The sequence below is a fragment of the Poecilia latipinna genome, unplaced genomic scaffold (genome assembly GCF_001443285.1).
Source record: "Poecilia latipinna isolate Pla-1442-1.1 unplaced genomic scaffold, P_latipinna-1.0 Scaffold803, whole genome shotgun sequence".
NCBI classification, from domain to species: domain Eukaryota; kingdom Metazoa; phylum Chordata; class Actinopteri; order Cyprinodontiformes; family Poeciliidae; genus Poecilia; species Poecilia latipinna.
In genome coordinates this window covers 61,747-74,426 of record NW_015113419.1, presented here as the reverse complement: position 1 = coordinate 74,426, position 12,680 = coordinate 61,747, and the positions used below count along the sequence as shown (strand labels likewise).

At 38.9% G+C, this 12,680-nt stretch overlaps 1 protein-coding gene across 4 annotated transcripts in view; it reads left to right on the top strand.

The window, feature by feature from the left end:
* nsfa (N-ethylmaleimide-sensitive factor a) overlaps positions 1-10,129 on the top strand; it is a 37,053-nt gene extending 26,924 nt beyond the window's left edge. For 2 of the 4 annotated variants that reach the window (XM_015047015.1, XM_015047013.1), the window contains 15 exons: positions 1,181-1,256; positions 1,620-1,775; positions 2,047-2,246; positions 3,475-3,640; positions 3,792-3,866; positions 4,285-4,472; positions 4,998-5,093; positions 5,198-5,354; positions 5,436-5,569; positions 5,653-5,799; positions 7,167-7,301; positions 7,560-7,673; positions 8,046-8,101; positions 8,878-8,929; positions 9,808-10,129. In XM_015047015.1, coding sequence (XP_014902501.1) covers positions 1,181-1,256; positions 1,620-1,775; positions 2,047-2,246; positions 3,475-3,640; positions 3,792-3,866; positions 4,285-4,472; positions 4,998-5,093; positions 5,198-5,354; positions 5,436-5,569; positions 5,653-5,799; positions 7,167-7,301; positions 7,560-7,673; positions 8,046-8,101; positions 8,878-8,908 — 1,731 coding nt within the window. In that variant the 3' untranslated portion in view covers positions 8,909-8,929; positions 9,808-10,129. Of the gene's footprint in view, positions 1-1,180; positions 1,257-1,619; positions 1,776-2,046; positions 2,247-3,474; positions 3,641-3,791; positions 3,867-4,284; positions 4,473-4,997; positions 5,094-5,197; positions 5,355-5,435; positions 5,570-5,652; positions 5,800-7,166; positions 7,302-7,559; positions 7,674-8,045; positions 8,106-8,877; positions 8,930-9,807 lie in introns of those variants that run through there. The other 2 variants (XM_015047014.1, XM_015047017.1) reach the window with 2 other exon arrangements.
* The last annotated feature ends 2,551 nt before the right edge of the window (positions 10,130-12,680 follow it).

The following is a 12,680-nucleotide window of genomic DNA, read 5'->3' as shown; positions in this document are numbered from 1 at the left end:
AAGTCCAATTTCATTTAAGTCATATAAGATAACATAGTTACTTGATTGTGCTATAAAACAGCACTAAGTGCCTAGAAAATACATAACACAGTCCCCTTTAATGAATTTAAAACTCAAATGGCAAAGATGTACATGATCTTTTTTGAAAACAGTGAATTAATGTTGCAATATCCTTATGTTTTATCTCAGAAAGTGTCCAAATAATAAGCAATGAAAGTAAATAAATTAAATAATTTTTTAAGTCAAAAGCTTCTAATGAGGCTACGTTATATAGTAAACTACAGTTGATTAGTAGGACAACAGACCAGCAGCATACGTTCACAGGCCCTCTGACTATATAATTCAAAACATTAAAATATTGTGAGAAAGATTATTTTTGTCACTCATTTCAGAAAGTGAAACTGATACATTTTGTATATGCTATAAATTAAATAGTAACATTTTCGAGTGTTTATTTCTTAAAATGTTGAAGATCAAAGTTTACTGATAATACATAACCAAAACTCAATTTCTTAAAATGTATAATTCTGGGAAAAATTATTACATGGAGAGTTGAGTGGAAGGAGAAAGTGCTTGGTTTCTACACATGGGCTACAATTGTCTCATGTATTTCATTCTTTTCAATGAATCTATCCAATATATGAGCTGCACTTTTTTAAATGAGTGACATATTTTTGTACTTTCTAATGACATTCACATTTTTAGCTTCACCTGTATTGAAATTAGTCAAACAGAAAATACAGCAAAAAATGAATCATAATGATGCATTTCTCTCATCAGAAGCATTTGGGTCATGTCTGATTAGTTACTGACCTTATGTCTGACTGCGTTTCCTGAAATATGACAAAAATGACACAGATCTTAGATTTGCCTTCTAATTAGACTTGTATACATTTTAAACAAATTAAAAATGAAAAATTTGAATTTGAAATGAAAAATTTGAATTTTTCCTATTTTTATTTTACTTTTTTGCTATTTAAAGTTTTATTTTTGTTTTAAAAGCACTATGTGTTTCACAAATTTAATTTAAATACAAGTTCAGCTCAAGAAATGTGAATATCATAAACATAATTTATGTTTAGGCAGGATTTTATTTCAATACAGTAATAACTGCTGAGCATATAAAAACATTTCGAATTAGCTAAACGAGGAATGTGAGTAACTCTGGTTTCTCCAACAGATCGACATCGGTCTGATGGTGGGCAACAGCCAGGTCATCTTTGAGAAGGCAGAGAGTTCTTCGCTCACACTAGTTGGTGTGTTCTTCCACTTCTTTCCATATATATGGCCTGACTGTGTTTGAATACCAACTTATTGGTAAATGTAAAGCCAAAATGCTACTTGAGAAACATGGATAGCCTGTGACTGAATCCATTTTCTCCACAAGATGGCAGCAAGAACAAACAAAATTTGACCAGAGCTGTCTGTAAAGAAAAGCGCAAAAATAAAAAAAGAAGCAGGCTTGCTCAATTTTACTTTAGAAATGAATTTAATTTACAAAAAAAAAAAAAAAAAAAAAAAAAAAAAAAAAAAAAAAAACTATTGAAAGTGTTGATACATTTTGACTTAATATTTATTTGGGCTTTAGAATATCTGATGATATGTGTATGTTTGAACAGGTAAGGCAAAGACCAAGGAGGCACGGCAGACAATCATCAACCCGGACTGGAACTTTGAGAAAATGGGTATTGGAGGTCTGGACAAGGAATTCTCTGACATTTTCCGCAGAGCCTTCGCTTCCAGGGTGTTCCCTCCTGACATTGTGGATCAGATGGGTAAGACATCTATCACTATTATCTGTCACTTTTCACATCCGTAATATAGAAAAGATCTAAAAAAAAATATTAGTTAGATGCATGCTGGAAAATGCTGGAAAAATAATCATACATTTAGCAAAATTAGATGACCTCTTCCTTCTTCTTTCTTACATCCACACTACCTGACTCTTCCTTAATTTATTATGGGTATTTTTTGGTCACATATCTTCCTTTTTATAATCTGTTTCTAGTCTTTTCTTTTTGTTTACTGTGTTTTTTCTTCCTCCAGGCTGCAAGCACGTGAAGGGAATCCTGCTGTTTGGGCCACCAGGGTGTGGAAAAACCCTGATGGCCCGGCAGATCGGCAAGATGCTCAACGCCCGTGAGCCAAAGGTGGTTAACGGCCCGGAGATTCTCAATAAGTACGTGGGAGAGTCTGAAGCCAACATCCGCAAGCTGTTTGCCGAGGCAGAGGATGAGCAGAAGAGGGTGAGAGACTTTTCTGTCCTGTGACTTAAAGCAATAAATTCCAAGATGGTGAATATGCTGAACGATATGTTGATTGAAGACAGTGTAAATAGGGAAGTTTGGGTTGAAGAGGAATTTTTACATTTCTTTGGAGGTCTGAGACCATGGTTTTGAGTCTGAAAGGGTAGAGTGCCTTTTTTGTGTCGGGGAAGATTTCCTGCCCCAAGTGGGTCAGTATCTTGGGTTCTCCTTCATGAATGAGGGGAAAATGGAGCAGACGATTGATAGTTGAATTGGTGCTATGTCCTCAGAGATGTAGGCATTGTACCGATCTGTCCTGGTGAAGAGAGATCTGAGGTAAAAGGCGAAGCTCTTGATTTGCCAGTCAAAATATGTCCAAACCTTCATCTATGGTCATGAGCTTTGGGTCACGGATACAAATAAGCAAAATGAGTTTCCACCACAGGGGGTCTGTCTCAGAGACAGGGTGAGAAACTTGGTCATCTGGGTGGGACTCAGAGAGACTCAGAGTAGAGTCACTGCTTCTCCATGTCAAGAGGAGCCACTTGAGGTGATTCGGGCATCTGATTAGGATGGTTCCTGGATGCCTCCCTGGTGAGGTATTCCGGGCATGTCCCACAGAGAGGAAACTCGGAGGAAGACCAAGGAGACGCTCATCCAAGGAGAGGATCCCTCTGTCCTCTTCGGATTCCAACAGAGTAACTGGATGGAGGGACAGATGGAACAGAGAGGATGGTGTTTCTCCTCTAGAGAGCTGTAAATGTTTGTCTGGTGTCTGTTTAAAGCTGATCCTCTTTGAAAGAAACTTTTTACTTTTTGTCGATGAAGAGTTAAACTGCAGACTAATTCGGTCTGGTCATCGTTTTCTTCCAAGCCTTCTCATAGCTGGAGTCTGTCTGGTTACCAAGAGAATATCTTCCTGACTTGTGCTGCCAGTCAAAGGGAAACAGAGAGCTGGTCAGAGAGTTACAGGCAGAGTTGGGTCAGTGAGAGTTTTTCAGAGAGAAGTGGTTGGCAACAGCATCTTGGAGTCTTCACTCTTGGAAACATCTGAAACGAGCCTTTGTCCAACATAGGCGAGCGAGAGACGGTTACTAGGCTGCCTAGACCAAGATGTTGTATCTTTTCTCTAGTGAAACAAAGGGATTTCTCAATGGTACTTTTTAGGCTACAAATGCAAAAACATTTAAGAATAAAACTTAAAAAATAATAATAATTTTGTTTTCAGCTTGGTGCCAACAGCGGCCTGCACATCATCATCTTCGATGAGCTGGATGCTATCTGCAAGCAGAGAGGCACGGGCGCCAGCAGCACGGGTGTGCACGACACTGTGGTCAACCAGCTGCTGTCGAAAATTGATGGCGTGGAGCAACTTAACAACATCCTGGTTATTGGTAAGGACTGTGAACTCAGACAGAAGCCATGTTGTAGAGTTCTTACTATTGACAACACTTTTGCCTCTGCTCCTACATTAGTTTTCTGGTCTCCCAATGAATTCTTATTTTTTCCTGTGATTCCCTGACCCCTGATTTTCTGTGTGTGAAGGAATGACCAACAGACCCGACCTCATTGATGACGCTCTGATGAGGCCTGGCAGGTTTGAGGTGAAGATGGAAATCGGTGAGTTGATGTCTTTGCTTGACTGCCATTTTAATCTCTAGTTTTAGTTTATGAAGCGATTATTCCAGTGCACATACCATATGCACCATGAGAGGAGTGTTTTGTGGGTTTTCTGTTGGGGAGCATGTGCAAGATAAACACATATGGGCCAGAGACTTCTATCAACATGGGCCTAGTGTAAGAAGACCCAATAATTGGCTACAACAATCTTTTAAACCTCCCATTGGTACCCTGTAGGTAATTGACTTGAAGGGTATCGTTCCTGCACCTACTGCGTTTTGGTTTGATCTATAGGATTTTTGCAATAATTTTTCAGTGGTACCTTTAGAAAGACTATCAACCCAGGTTCAGTGGAGAGTTCAGTATGATATCAGTTTTAGTCTAGTTTTCTCTCATTGCCACTGCACCCGTCCTCTAGGTCTGCCTGATGAGAAGGGTCGCGTCCAGATCCTGAACATCCACACCAATAAGATGCGGAGCTTTAACCTGCTGGCTGCAGATGTTGACGTCAAAGAGCTGGCCGCAGAGACAAAAAACTACAGCGGCGCCGAGCTGGAGGGGCTCGTCCGGGCCGCACAGTCCACCGCCATGAACCGACATATCAAGGTCATCTGACTCTCTGGAACACTCAGCGCCTCAGCTTGAGGTGGATTCAGTTTCATTATCAGCCGTTACGGATGAGGACAAAGTCAATCACCAGCAGGAAGCAAATATTTCATGTTAGCATCTTTAGGCTAACTTAGTGTTAGGGGAGGAAATCTCATCAAACAGCATAGAATGAGGCTCTATTTTCACTGAAGCACTACAAATGTTTGCACACATTGTACAGTCAGCAGGCAGAAGCAGGTTAGAGTGACAGCAGGGATCAAACAAAATCAATAGGCTGCTACTACAAGGACCCAGGCCTGGTAGATGTGAGGGCCTGAAATCCTAACACCCAACGTATTTCTATTTGCTTTAAGTCAGTAGAAAAGTGAAGAGATCCTCAGAGAAATGAAAGGTTCTAATATCCTGACATGAGATCTCATTTCACCCTTAGTAGTAGGCATACATGATTTGTAAATCTGAAATGACAAAGTAGTTTAAAAAGTTACCTCATCAATGTGCCATTGGTTTATTGATCTTCTCCAGGCTACATCTACAGTTGAGGTGGACATGGAGCGGGCAGAGAAGCTGCAGGTCACCAGGGCTGACTTCATTGGATCCCTCAACAATGACATCAAACCCGTATGTAACACTCTAGGTTCCTGTCGCATAAAATCTCTGTGGTCCATCAACATGAAGCATGAGCGACACGGAGTTTCTCACCACCCCCAATGCTTTGTTTACAGGCTTTTGGCACAAACCAGGAGGATTACTCCAGCTACATCATGAATGGGATCATCAAATGGGGCGACCCCGTTACCCACGTCCTGGATGACGGAGAGCTGCTCGTCCAGCAGACCAAGAACAGCGACCGCACTCCTCTGGTGGCTGTACTCCTGGAGGGTAGACAAACTGTTCAACCAAATCCTTCCAAAGCAACAAGACTCGGACAGTAAAGTCTCCCACTTGTGTTTATGCCCACAGGTCCGCCCCACAGTGGGAAGACAGCCCTGGCAGCGCAGATTGCAGAGGACTCCCAGTTCCCCTTCATTAAGATCTGCTCTCCAGACAAGATGATTGGAAACTCTGAGATCTCCAAATGCCAGGCTATCAAAAAGGCAAGTCCTGCAGACGGTTTGTGGCTTCATAGTGAAACAATCACATGTTTATATTCACCTCCAGTCTTCTCTGTCTCTCCCAGGTCTTCGATGATGCATACAAGTCCCAGCTCAGCTGTGTGGTGGTGGATGACATCGAGCGCCTGCTGGACTACGTGCCTATTGGTCCTCGTTTCTCCAACCTTGTGCTGCAGGCTCTGCTAGTGCTGCTTAAAAAACCTCCACCCAAGGTGAGAGAGCTTCTGAAGCCTGCAGACATTCATGTTGAACACTGAAAAATACACTCAATATAATCCTCAGTTATCAGCAGAAAGACTTGTGACTTCACCGTATTCAACCATGCAAATCAGATTTTTATTTAAACAAGAAAATCAAACTATTCTTCTACTTCCACTTCACAATTGAGTAAGACATAAGACATACAATTTGTTTATTTGTTATTCAAATAAACAATTTCATTATGTTTCTAGAACATAATGAAATTGTAGTGGTAGATCAATAAATAATGTCTCAATCAGTCCTTAGGGTGCAGTGGTGGTCGATCAGCTAGATACTAAAACTAAAGTGAAAATATTGAAATTAAGTTTGACAAATTTGCAGAGCTGAAACGATTAATCTGATTAATCAACCATTGAAATAATCGTCAACTAATTTAGTTATCGATTAATTGTTAAATACAGAAAAGGACAACTGCTGAAAGAACAGCATACTCAGTAATTACCACAAAACTGTACAAAAAGTAAATATGGTTTGTATTAAAAATAAAAAAAACTTTGTAAACATATTCTATGTGTTTTGGCTTCACCTGTTATTCTTTTGTTATCCATTAATGAATCTGTTAATCCGAAAAATACCAACAACATTGATATTATTAACTGTTGCTGTTATATCAAACAGAAAAGGGACGAGATTTTCTCATGTTGGTGTTAGAAGTATTTTTTGTTACAAATGATCAAATGTACACTAAAGAAATCCTCTTATTGCATTTAGGCAATAAAATATTTATTTTCTTTGAAAAGTAAATTAATTTTTATTTGTATGTTTTAATGCATTTCTAATATTATATTAAACAGGCATAAGCAGATAAATTTAAAAAAGATGTAGAATTGGACATTTTTTAAATCCGATTAATCTATTAATCATCAGAATGATCTATAGCATAATCACTAAAATGTAGTTGTTCATTGCAGCCCTAAAAAATGTAGGGCCTTTAAAAGATTCCCTGAAGAGATTGGACCCTGCAAAGGGCAGAGTGCTGGGGTGCCAGGATCGGGTTTGTAGAATTTTGGTCTTTATGCCAGGATTTGCTTCCTCAGCAAGAACACAAATAAAACACTGTCAAATCTGTTGAAATTAATTTTCAGAAATATATATATTTTTAAAAGCATTATCATATATTTTCAAAATAATCTGTATGTTCTATACTGCATATTAATTTTCTAAGTATAAAAAAATGTTTTATCTTAACAATACCATCAACAGCAATTTTGCATGAAAATATGAGCAGATGTCATCCGGCATTTGAACATGAATGGAGGGTTTTATCCTGCGGTGCAATCAGAGACGGATGAAACGGCGTCATGTGTTGGTTGTGCAGGGCAGGAAGCTGCTCATCATCGGCACCACCAGCAGGAAGGACGTCCTGCAGGAGATGGAGATGCTGGACGCCTTCAGCACCACCATCCATGTCCCCAACATCTCCACTGGGGAGCAGCTGGTGGACGCCTTAGAGGTACAGCACAGAAAGAAAGATCCTGAAGGGTCTACACTTTCTCAACGATGAATAAAAGATGCTTATTTTAGCTTCTTTGCTCAAAGGCACAAAGTCAGTTTTGACATTTTCCTTATTTTTTTAACCAGGATCTCAAGCTACTTTAAGAATGTTTTTCATGTCATCAGTGTTGTTATGAGAACATGTCTTTCTCCCTGTGGGTGGAGGGTTGGAGCGTGACACTGAATATCTCCATAAATCTCCTTTTGGCCCTCGCAGCTGCTTGGAAGCTTCACGGATAAAGAGCGGGCCAGCATCGGCCAGCAGCTGAGAGGGAAGCGGGTCTGGATCGGCATCAAGAAGCTGCTGGTGCTCATAGAGATGTCGCTGCAGGTACGAAGCCTCAGGTCACAGGCAGAAAATCGAATAAGATCTAGCAGAGTTTGAAGTCAGGAAGAGCAATGTTTCTGCAAGCTCTTAACAAATTAGACTTTTTTTTATTTCAGAAACAAATTTTTAATATTGAATATTAAATGAAGTTTAGCTACGTCTTACATGTTCAACCAAATGCTTCTTTTCATCATTAAATAATTGCCTTTTGAATAATGTTCTGGTAATAATGTTTCTAATCTGAGATGTAGGGAATCATAGCCATACTTTGGAATGTTTTTCATGTCACTGCGGTTCTTATAGCAGATATTTGTTATGTTTTATGTTGCTTCTCAACCCATTTATTTCTCCTTTTGCCTCCCTCTCTGTCTGCAGATGGATCCAGATTACAGAGTGATCAAATTCATGACTCTGCTTAGAGACGAGGGAGCGTAAGTATAATCACTATTTTAAGAGGCGGTAGCAGCCTCCATCAGCTGATGAACTCATCCTGTGTCGTCGTCATCCTCCCTCCTTTAAAGCAGGGTGTCCAAGGTGCGGCACGGGGGCCGTTTGTGGCCCTCTGAGGGGCTTGGGGCGACCTGAGTTCTAAAATTGAGCAAATCTGGCCTGAAGTCATAGTTGGTTGATCCAGATGGACACTTTTTCATCTGTTAAGGGATTTTTTTTTTTTTTACTGACTGCTATTTTTTAAATAGCAGTCAGTAACAGAAAAACTGTTTCTTACAGTTTTTGTATTAATCTGAATTTTGGAGTAACAAAAATCAGTTATTGACCTGCTTTTACTCAAAATCAAACCTTGCAGCCCAAATAAGAGAACATAGAAACTGTGACTGTCTTTTACTAAACCTTTTTTTATGTTTTGTTTCTTTAACGGTTTACTGATCCATTTTCCTTAAAAATCCAACTAGGCTGTTAATATCAAATAGTTCTTTTTTTGGTTTATTATTGAGTAGATCAAATGAAAAAAAGGCACAAAAAGTTTTAAAAATTATGTAAAATATGACATTTTTGAGGCCCTGTGTGCTTTCAAACTTTTGTCATAAAGTTTGGACACCCCTTCTTTGACATGTCTCTTCTTTCAATTTTCTTAGTTTGCACTCAGTTAAACCCTAAAGGAGAACTTATTGCTCCATAACAAATCCAACAGGCAGGAATTTAGACTGAACACTAACTAACCTCAGTGACTTTATTTTGCAATCACCAGGTTGAATGAAGGCGATCAAATCCGAATTTAAGCTGTCGGTCACTCTTTCCTGGTAAGACCAACAGCTAGATCTAGAGCTAGTAGATTCTGTAGTTGGCTAGTTAGAGTAGCGATTAGATTTTGGGTCTTTTGCTAACAGAGTGAGTCGTACTTCGATCACAAAGTAACTGAAATGAGAAAACCAGCTGATGTGAGAATCATTAGCACTTTGCTAGCATAATTTAAGTTGGACATTTGTTTCTAGCTACAGCATGCTAACATTAGCTAACACTACACTTTATAAAGTGCTGCTGATTTGTTTTGTAAAAGACAAAGTTGCCTTAGAATCACTTAATTTTGGCTATATGCTGCCATTTTCATAAATACACAAATACATTTCACTTTAAAGGCAACTTGAGTTTGTTCAATCTTTTCTCGATTATAACAATGTATCTTTGCAATGAATCTCTACAACAACAACAAAAATCAACAACCAAAATAAAATTCCATTGTTTTTGTTTTAAGTATATGTCAACTTCATGGACCATAATATTTCACACTGCTATGGATATTTCACCAAATAAACATTTCCTGTTTGCTCTGCTTACCTATGGAATAGCTGTTAGAACAGAGGTGTACTGGAGGGTGATTGACAGCGCTAAGACCCTCCTCCTGACTCTGATTGGTTGTTTCTGGCTGAGCAGTGCATTTCTGCAGTATGTGACGGGAAAACACATAATGCTGCCCCTTTTAGAACGATGTTGTGATACGCATATTGATGACTGAGTTATTCTTATTTTGAGCTCTTTGTCTTTCCGTTCTCCTCCCAACATCTCATCTGTGCACATATTTTGTTGTATTTTTTCTCAAAGGTGTCGGTGAGCTTCTCTGAACTTTCAGAATGAACAAAACAAACCTTGCCTTCTTTTTCTAATTCCTTCCTTTCTGTAGTGATCGCAGCTTGTAAGAGCAGAGGGAGCAAGTGGAGCTGAGGAGACTTTCATTTTCTGCAAAACCATAAACATGAACCAACGTGACAGGAGAAAACTGATCCCTGGTCTAACGCCTCTACCCCTCCGCATGTCCAACCGAGAAAACGTCTCCGTGTCTCCTTCCCTCACGCTCACCGACGTCACTAACGGCACTTATATCAACATGTTGCAGCCAACTATTGGAAGTTGTAATGTGAAACTGTTCTCTGTAAAGGAACTTGCAATAGATGATTGTGGAGAAAATAAAAAAGGTGTTGTTTTGTGCATTGTGCGTAAAAAAAATACAAAAAAAAGAGGAGGCGGCGCTTTTAGCTCTACTCTCTGTTGTATTTGTTGCCTCCTTCTCATCCCGCTGACGGTAGTTATTGTCTTTTGTCCTCATGAGCCGTGAAAAACGAAACGCTGACTCTAGTACTGAGGCCGTTTGGCTGCTGAGCACATGAGAGGCTTTTAGTGATTTAGGTGTGGCTGTACAAAGACGCTGTTTCGTGTGTAAATGTAATCCCTTTAAAGACACAGTATGACATTGTTCTGTAAATAGTATATATATATATAAAGAGAGGAAAAAACAGTATATGAACAGATTATTGATATTTCCTAGTATATCAGTATGATCTTCCTTGCTGTGGAGAGGTTGAGTTGATTTTAGTGTAGAAATAAAATCACGTAACGGATCGTTGGCCGCTCCGCCTGTACGCAGTGATGTTCCGTTCGTTGTGGGGAACCCCATGCTGCATGTGCATAGTGTGGGTATGAATGGTTGATTAAGGTTTATTCAAATGCAATTATGTATGTGTGTGTGTGTGTGTGTGAAATAACTGTGTACACCCCCCCGAAAAAAGACAGCTGGCTATCATTTTGTATTTTTTGTTGCTTAAGCCATGTGTTCAGTGATCAAATAAGAAAAAAGAAATCTAAACTTACTGTTCTGTTCAGACCATTGGCGGTGTGTGTATGTGTGTGAATAAATGTTAATGTGCAGATGTATTATTGCAATAAAAAGCACATGCACAGCAAAACAGAGCGATGGTGTGTTGTGTGTCTGGCTTCTTTTGTTGATGAACAGGATGAAATGATAGACAGACAAATGTTCTTCTCCAAGCGCTCATGACAAGCTGCAAGCCGCACTGAAAAGCTCTGGAGGAGTTTCTTAAAGTTGAACATGTATGAAAAGTGCCCAAAAATGAACACGTTGACCCAAAATGGCCGACTTCCTGTTGAGTTTAAGGCATAACTCCAAGAGACCTTTTTTTTCTTGTTTTACAGAGTGATACCGATGTACCAAATTTCAGCTTTGCACAACTTGTCTGTGGGCCTACCTCACGTTAGGGGGCGCTGTAGAGCAGTTAGCCACGCCCATTTTTAAATCCACGTAAATATTCAAATTTCATACAGGGGACAAGTTTTATAAAGATTAATACGTTTTTGTAGCGTTTTTGTAGCTCAACTGGGGGTTCTTTTGTCTTGGCCTAATAGCACAACACTAACAGCAGCTTTTAATTTATAGACTAACATAACCTGAGAAAATACAAAATGCTGTTTTAAACTGATTGCTTCATTAATTAGGGGACAAAAAGGGTTTCTAACCTGATCTCATTTGGAAAAATAATCTCCCCTCATGAAAGGGGCAGTATTATGCAAAATGTACTTTTTTGAGCTTTACATCATGTTATAATGTTATTGCCTCATTAAAAAGAAGTAAAAAAAAAAAAAAAAACATGTACCTACAGTGTTGTTTTGATTCTTTTGTGCATGTATGATAAATCTTCTAATCTCCCATGGCAACCATTCAGCTCTGAAAACCACCTGGGTGGAGCTAGCTCCGCCTTTGAGATGCTGTTTTTTTCTTGAAGCTACAGTTTCAGAGTTTCTGTGTTTCCGCCTCACAGAGCAGCTCCTTCAGACTAGCCAGCAGCAATTAGCAAACACCTGTTGGAACTGAGAATCTGCTGAGGTCATTATAGCAGCTACTTCACAGTGAAGTGCTGGTAAGAACATTGTAGTTATGACAACTTCCTGAAGGCAGAGTTTCAGAAAGAGCAGGAGTTCTTAAAGAGACAGAGGCCCAATTTCAAGAAATTAAATTACAAACTCAAATTTCTTTTAAATCATATTTAATATAAATAGCATTTTTATGAGAAGTGAAGATTACTTAGTGTGGTGATTTTACAAGTCACACATTTAAGAGTGTGATTTAAATTAATGCTATTTCATATAATCCACTGTAACTCATTTCAGAATTTTGCTCCTGTTGTCCCTGTAAGCATCAGGTGTCTATCTGATCCTCTCTAGCATCACGAGACCCTCTGAAGGAAATGTTTTCAGCAATTTAGACGACAAAGCTCACAATTTATTGTAATAATGAAGAGGGAAAAAATACAAATGTCTCTGGAATAAAGTCAAAGAAGCAGAACAAAAGCCAGTTGTTGTTCTAATCTAGATCTAAAGAATTCAAAACAGCATAACTTCTAAGTTGATGTTAGTTTCAGTTTCTTCATAGGATCACAATGAAAACAATAGAAGTGAGTTCATTTCACTTCAATATCAACTGAAGAATGATTGTTCTGCAGATCAGTGGAAGAAAATCAGAACATCCAAATACATCAATACACATATTAAAGCAAAAATAATTGAACCCCAGAGAAGATGAGATTTTCTGGTGGAGAAATATTTCATATAAGAATAAAAGAAAACATCAGCAGAGATCATTAATGGTTCCTGGAACACAGAGACTGAGAACTACATTTAAACCAGAGAAATAAAGGAGAACAGAACAGCAGAACCATGAAGCCTGATCAGCAATCAGAGAGAAGAGAGGAAATCTAGTTGGGT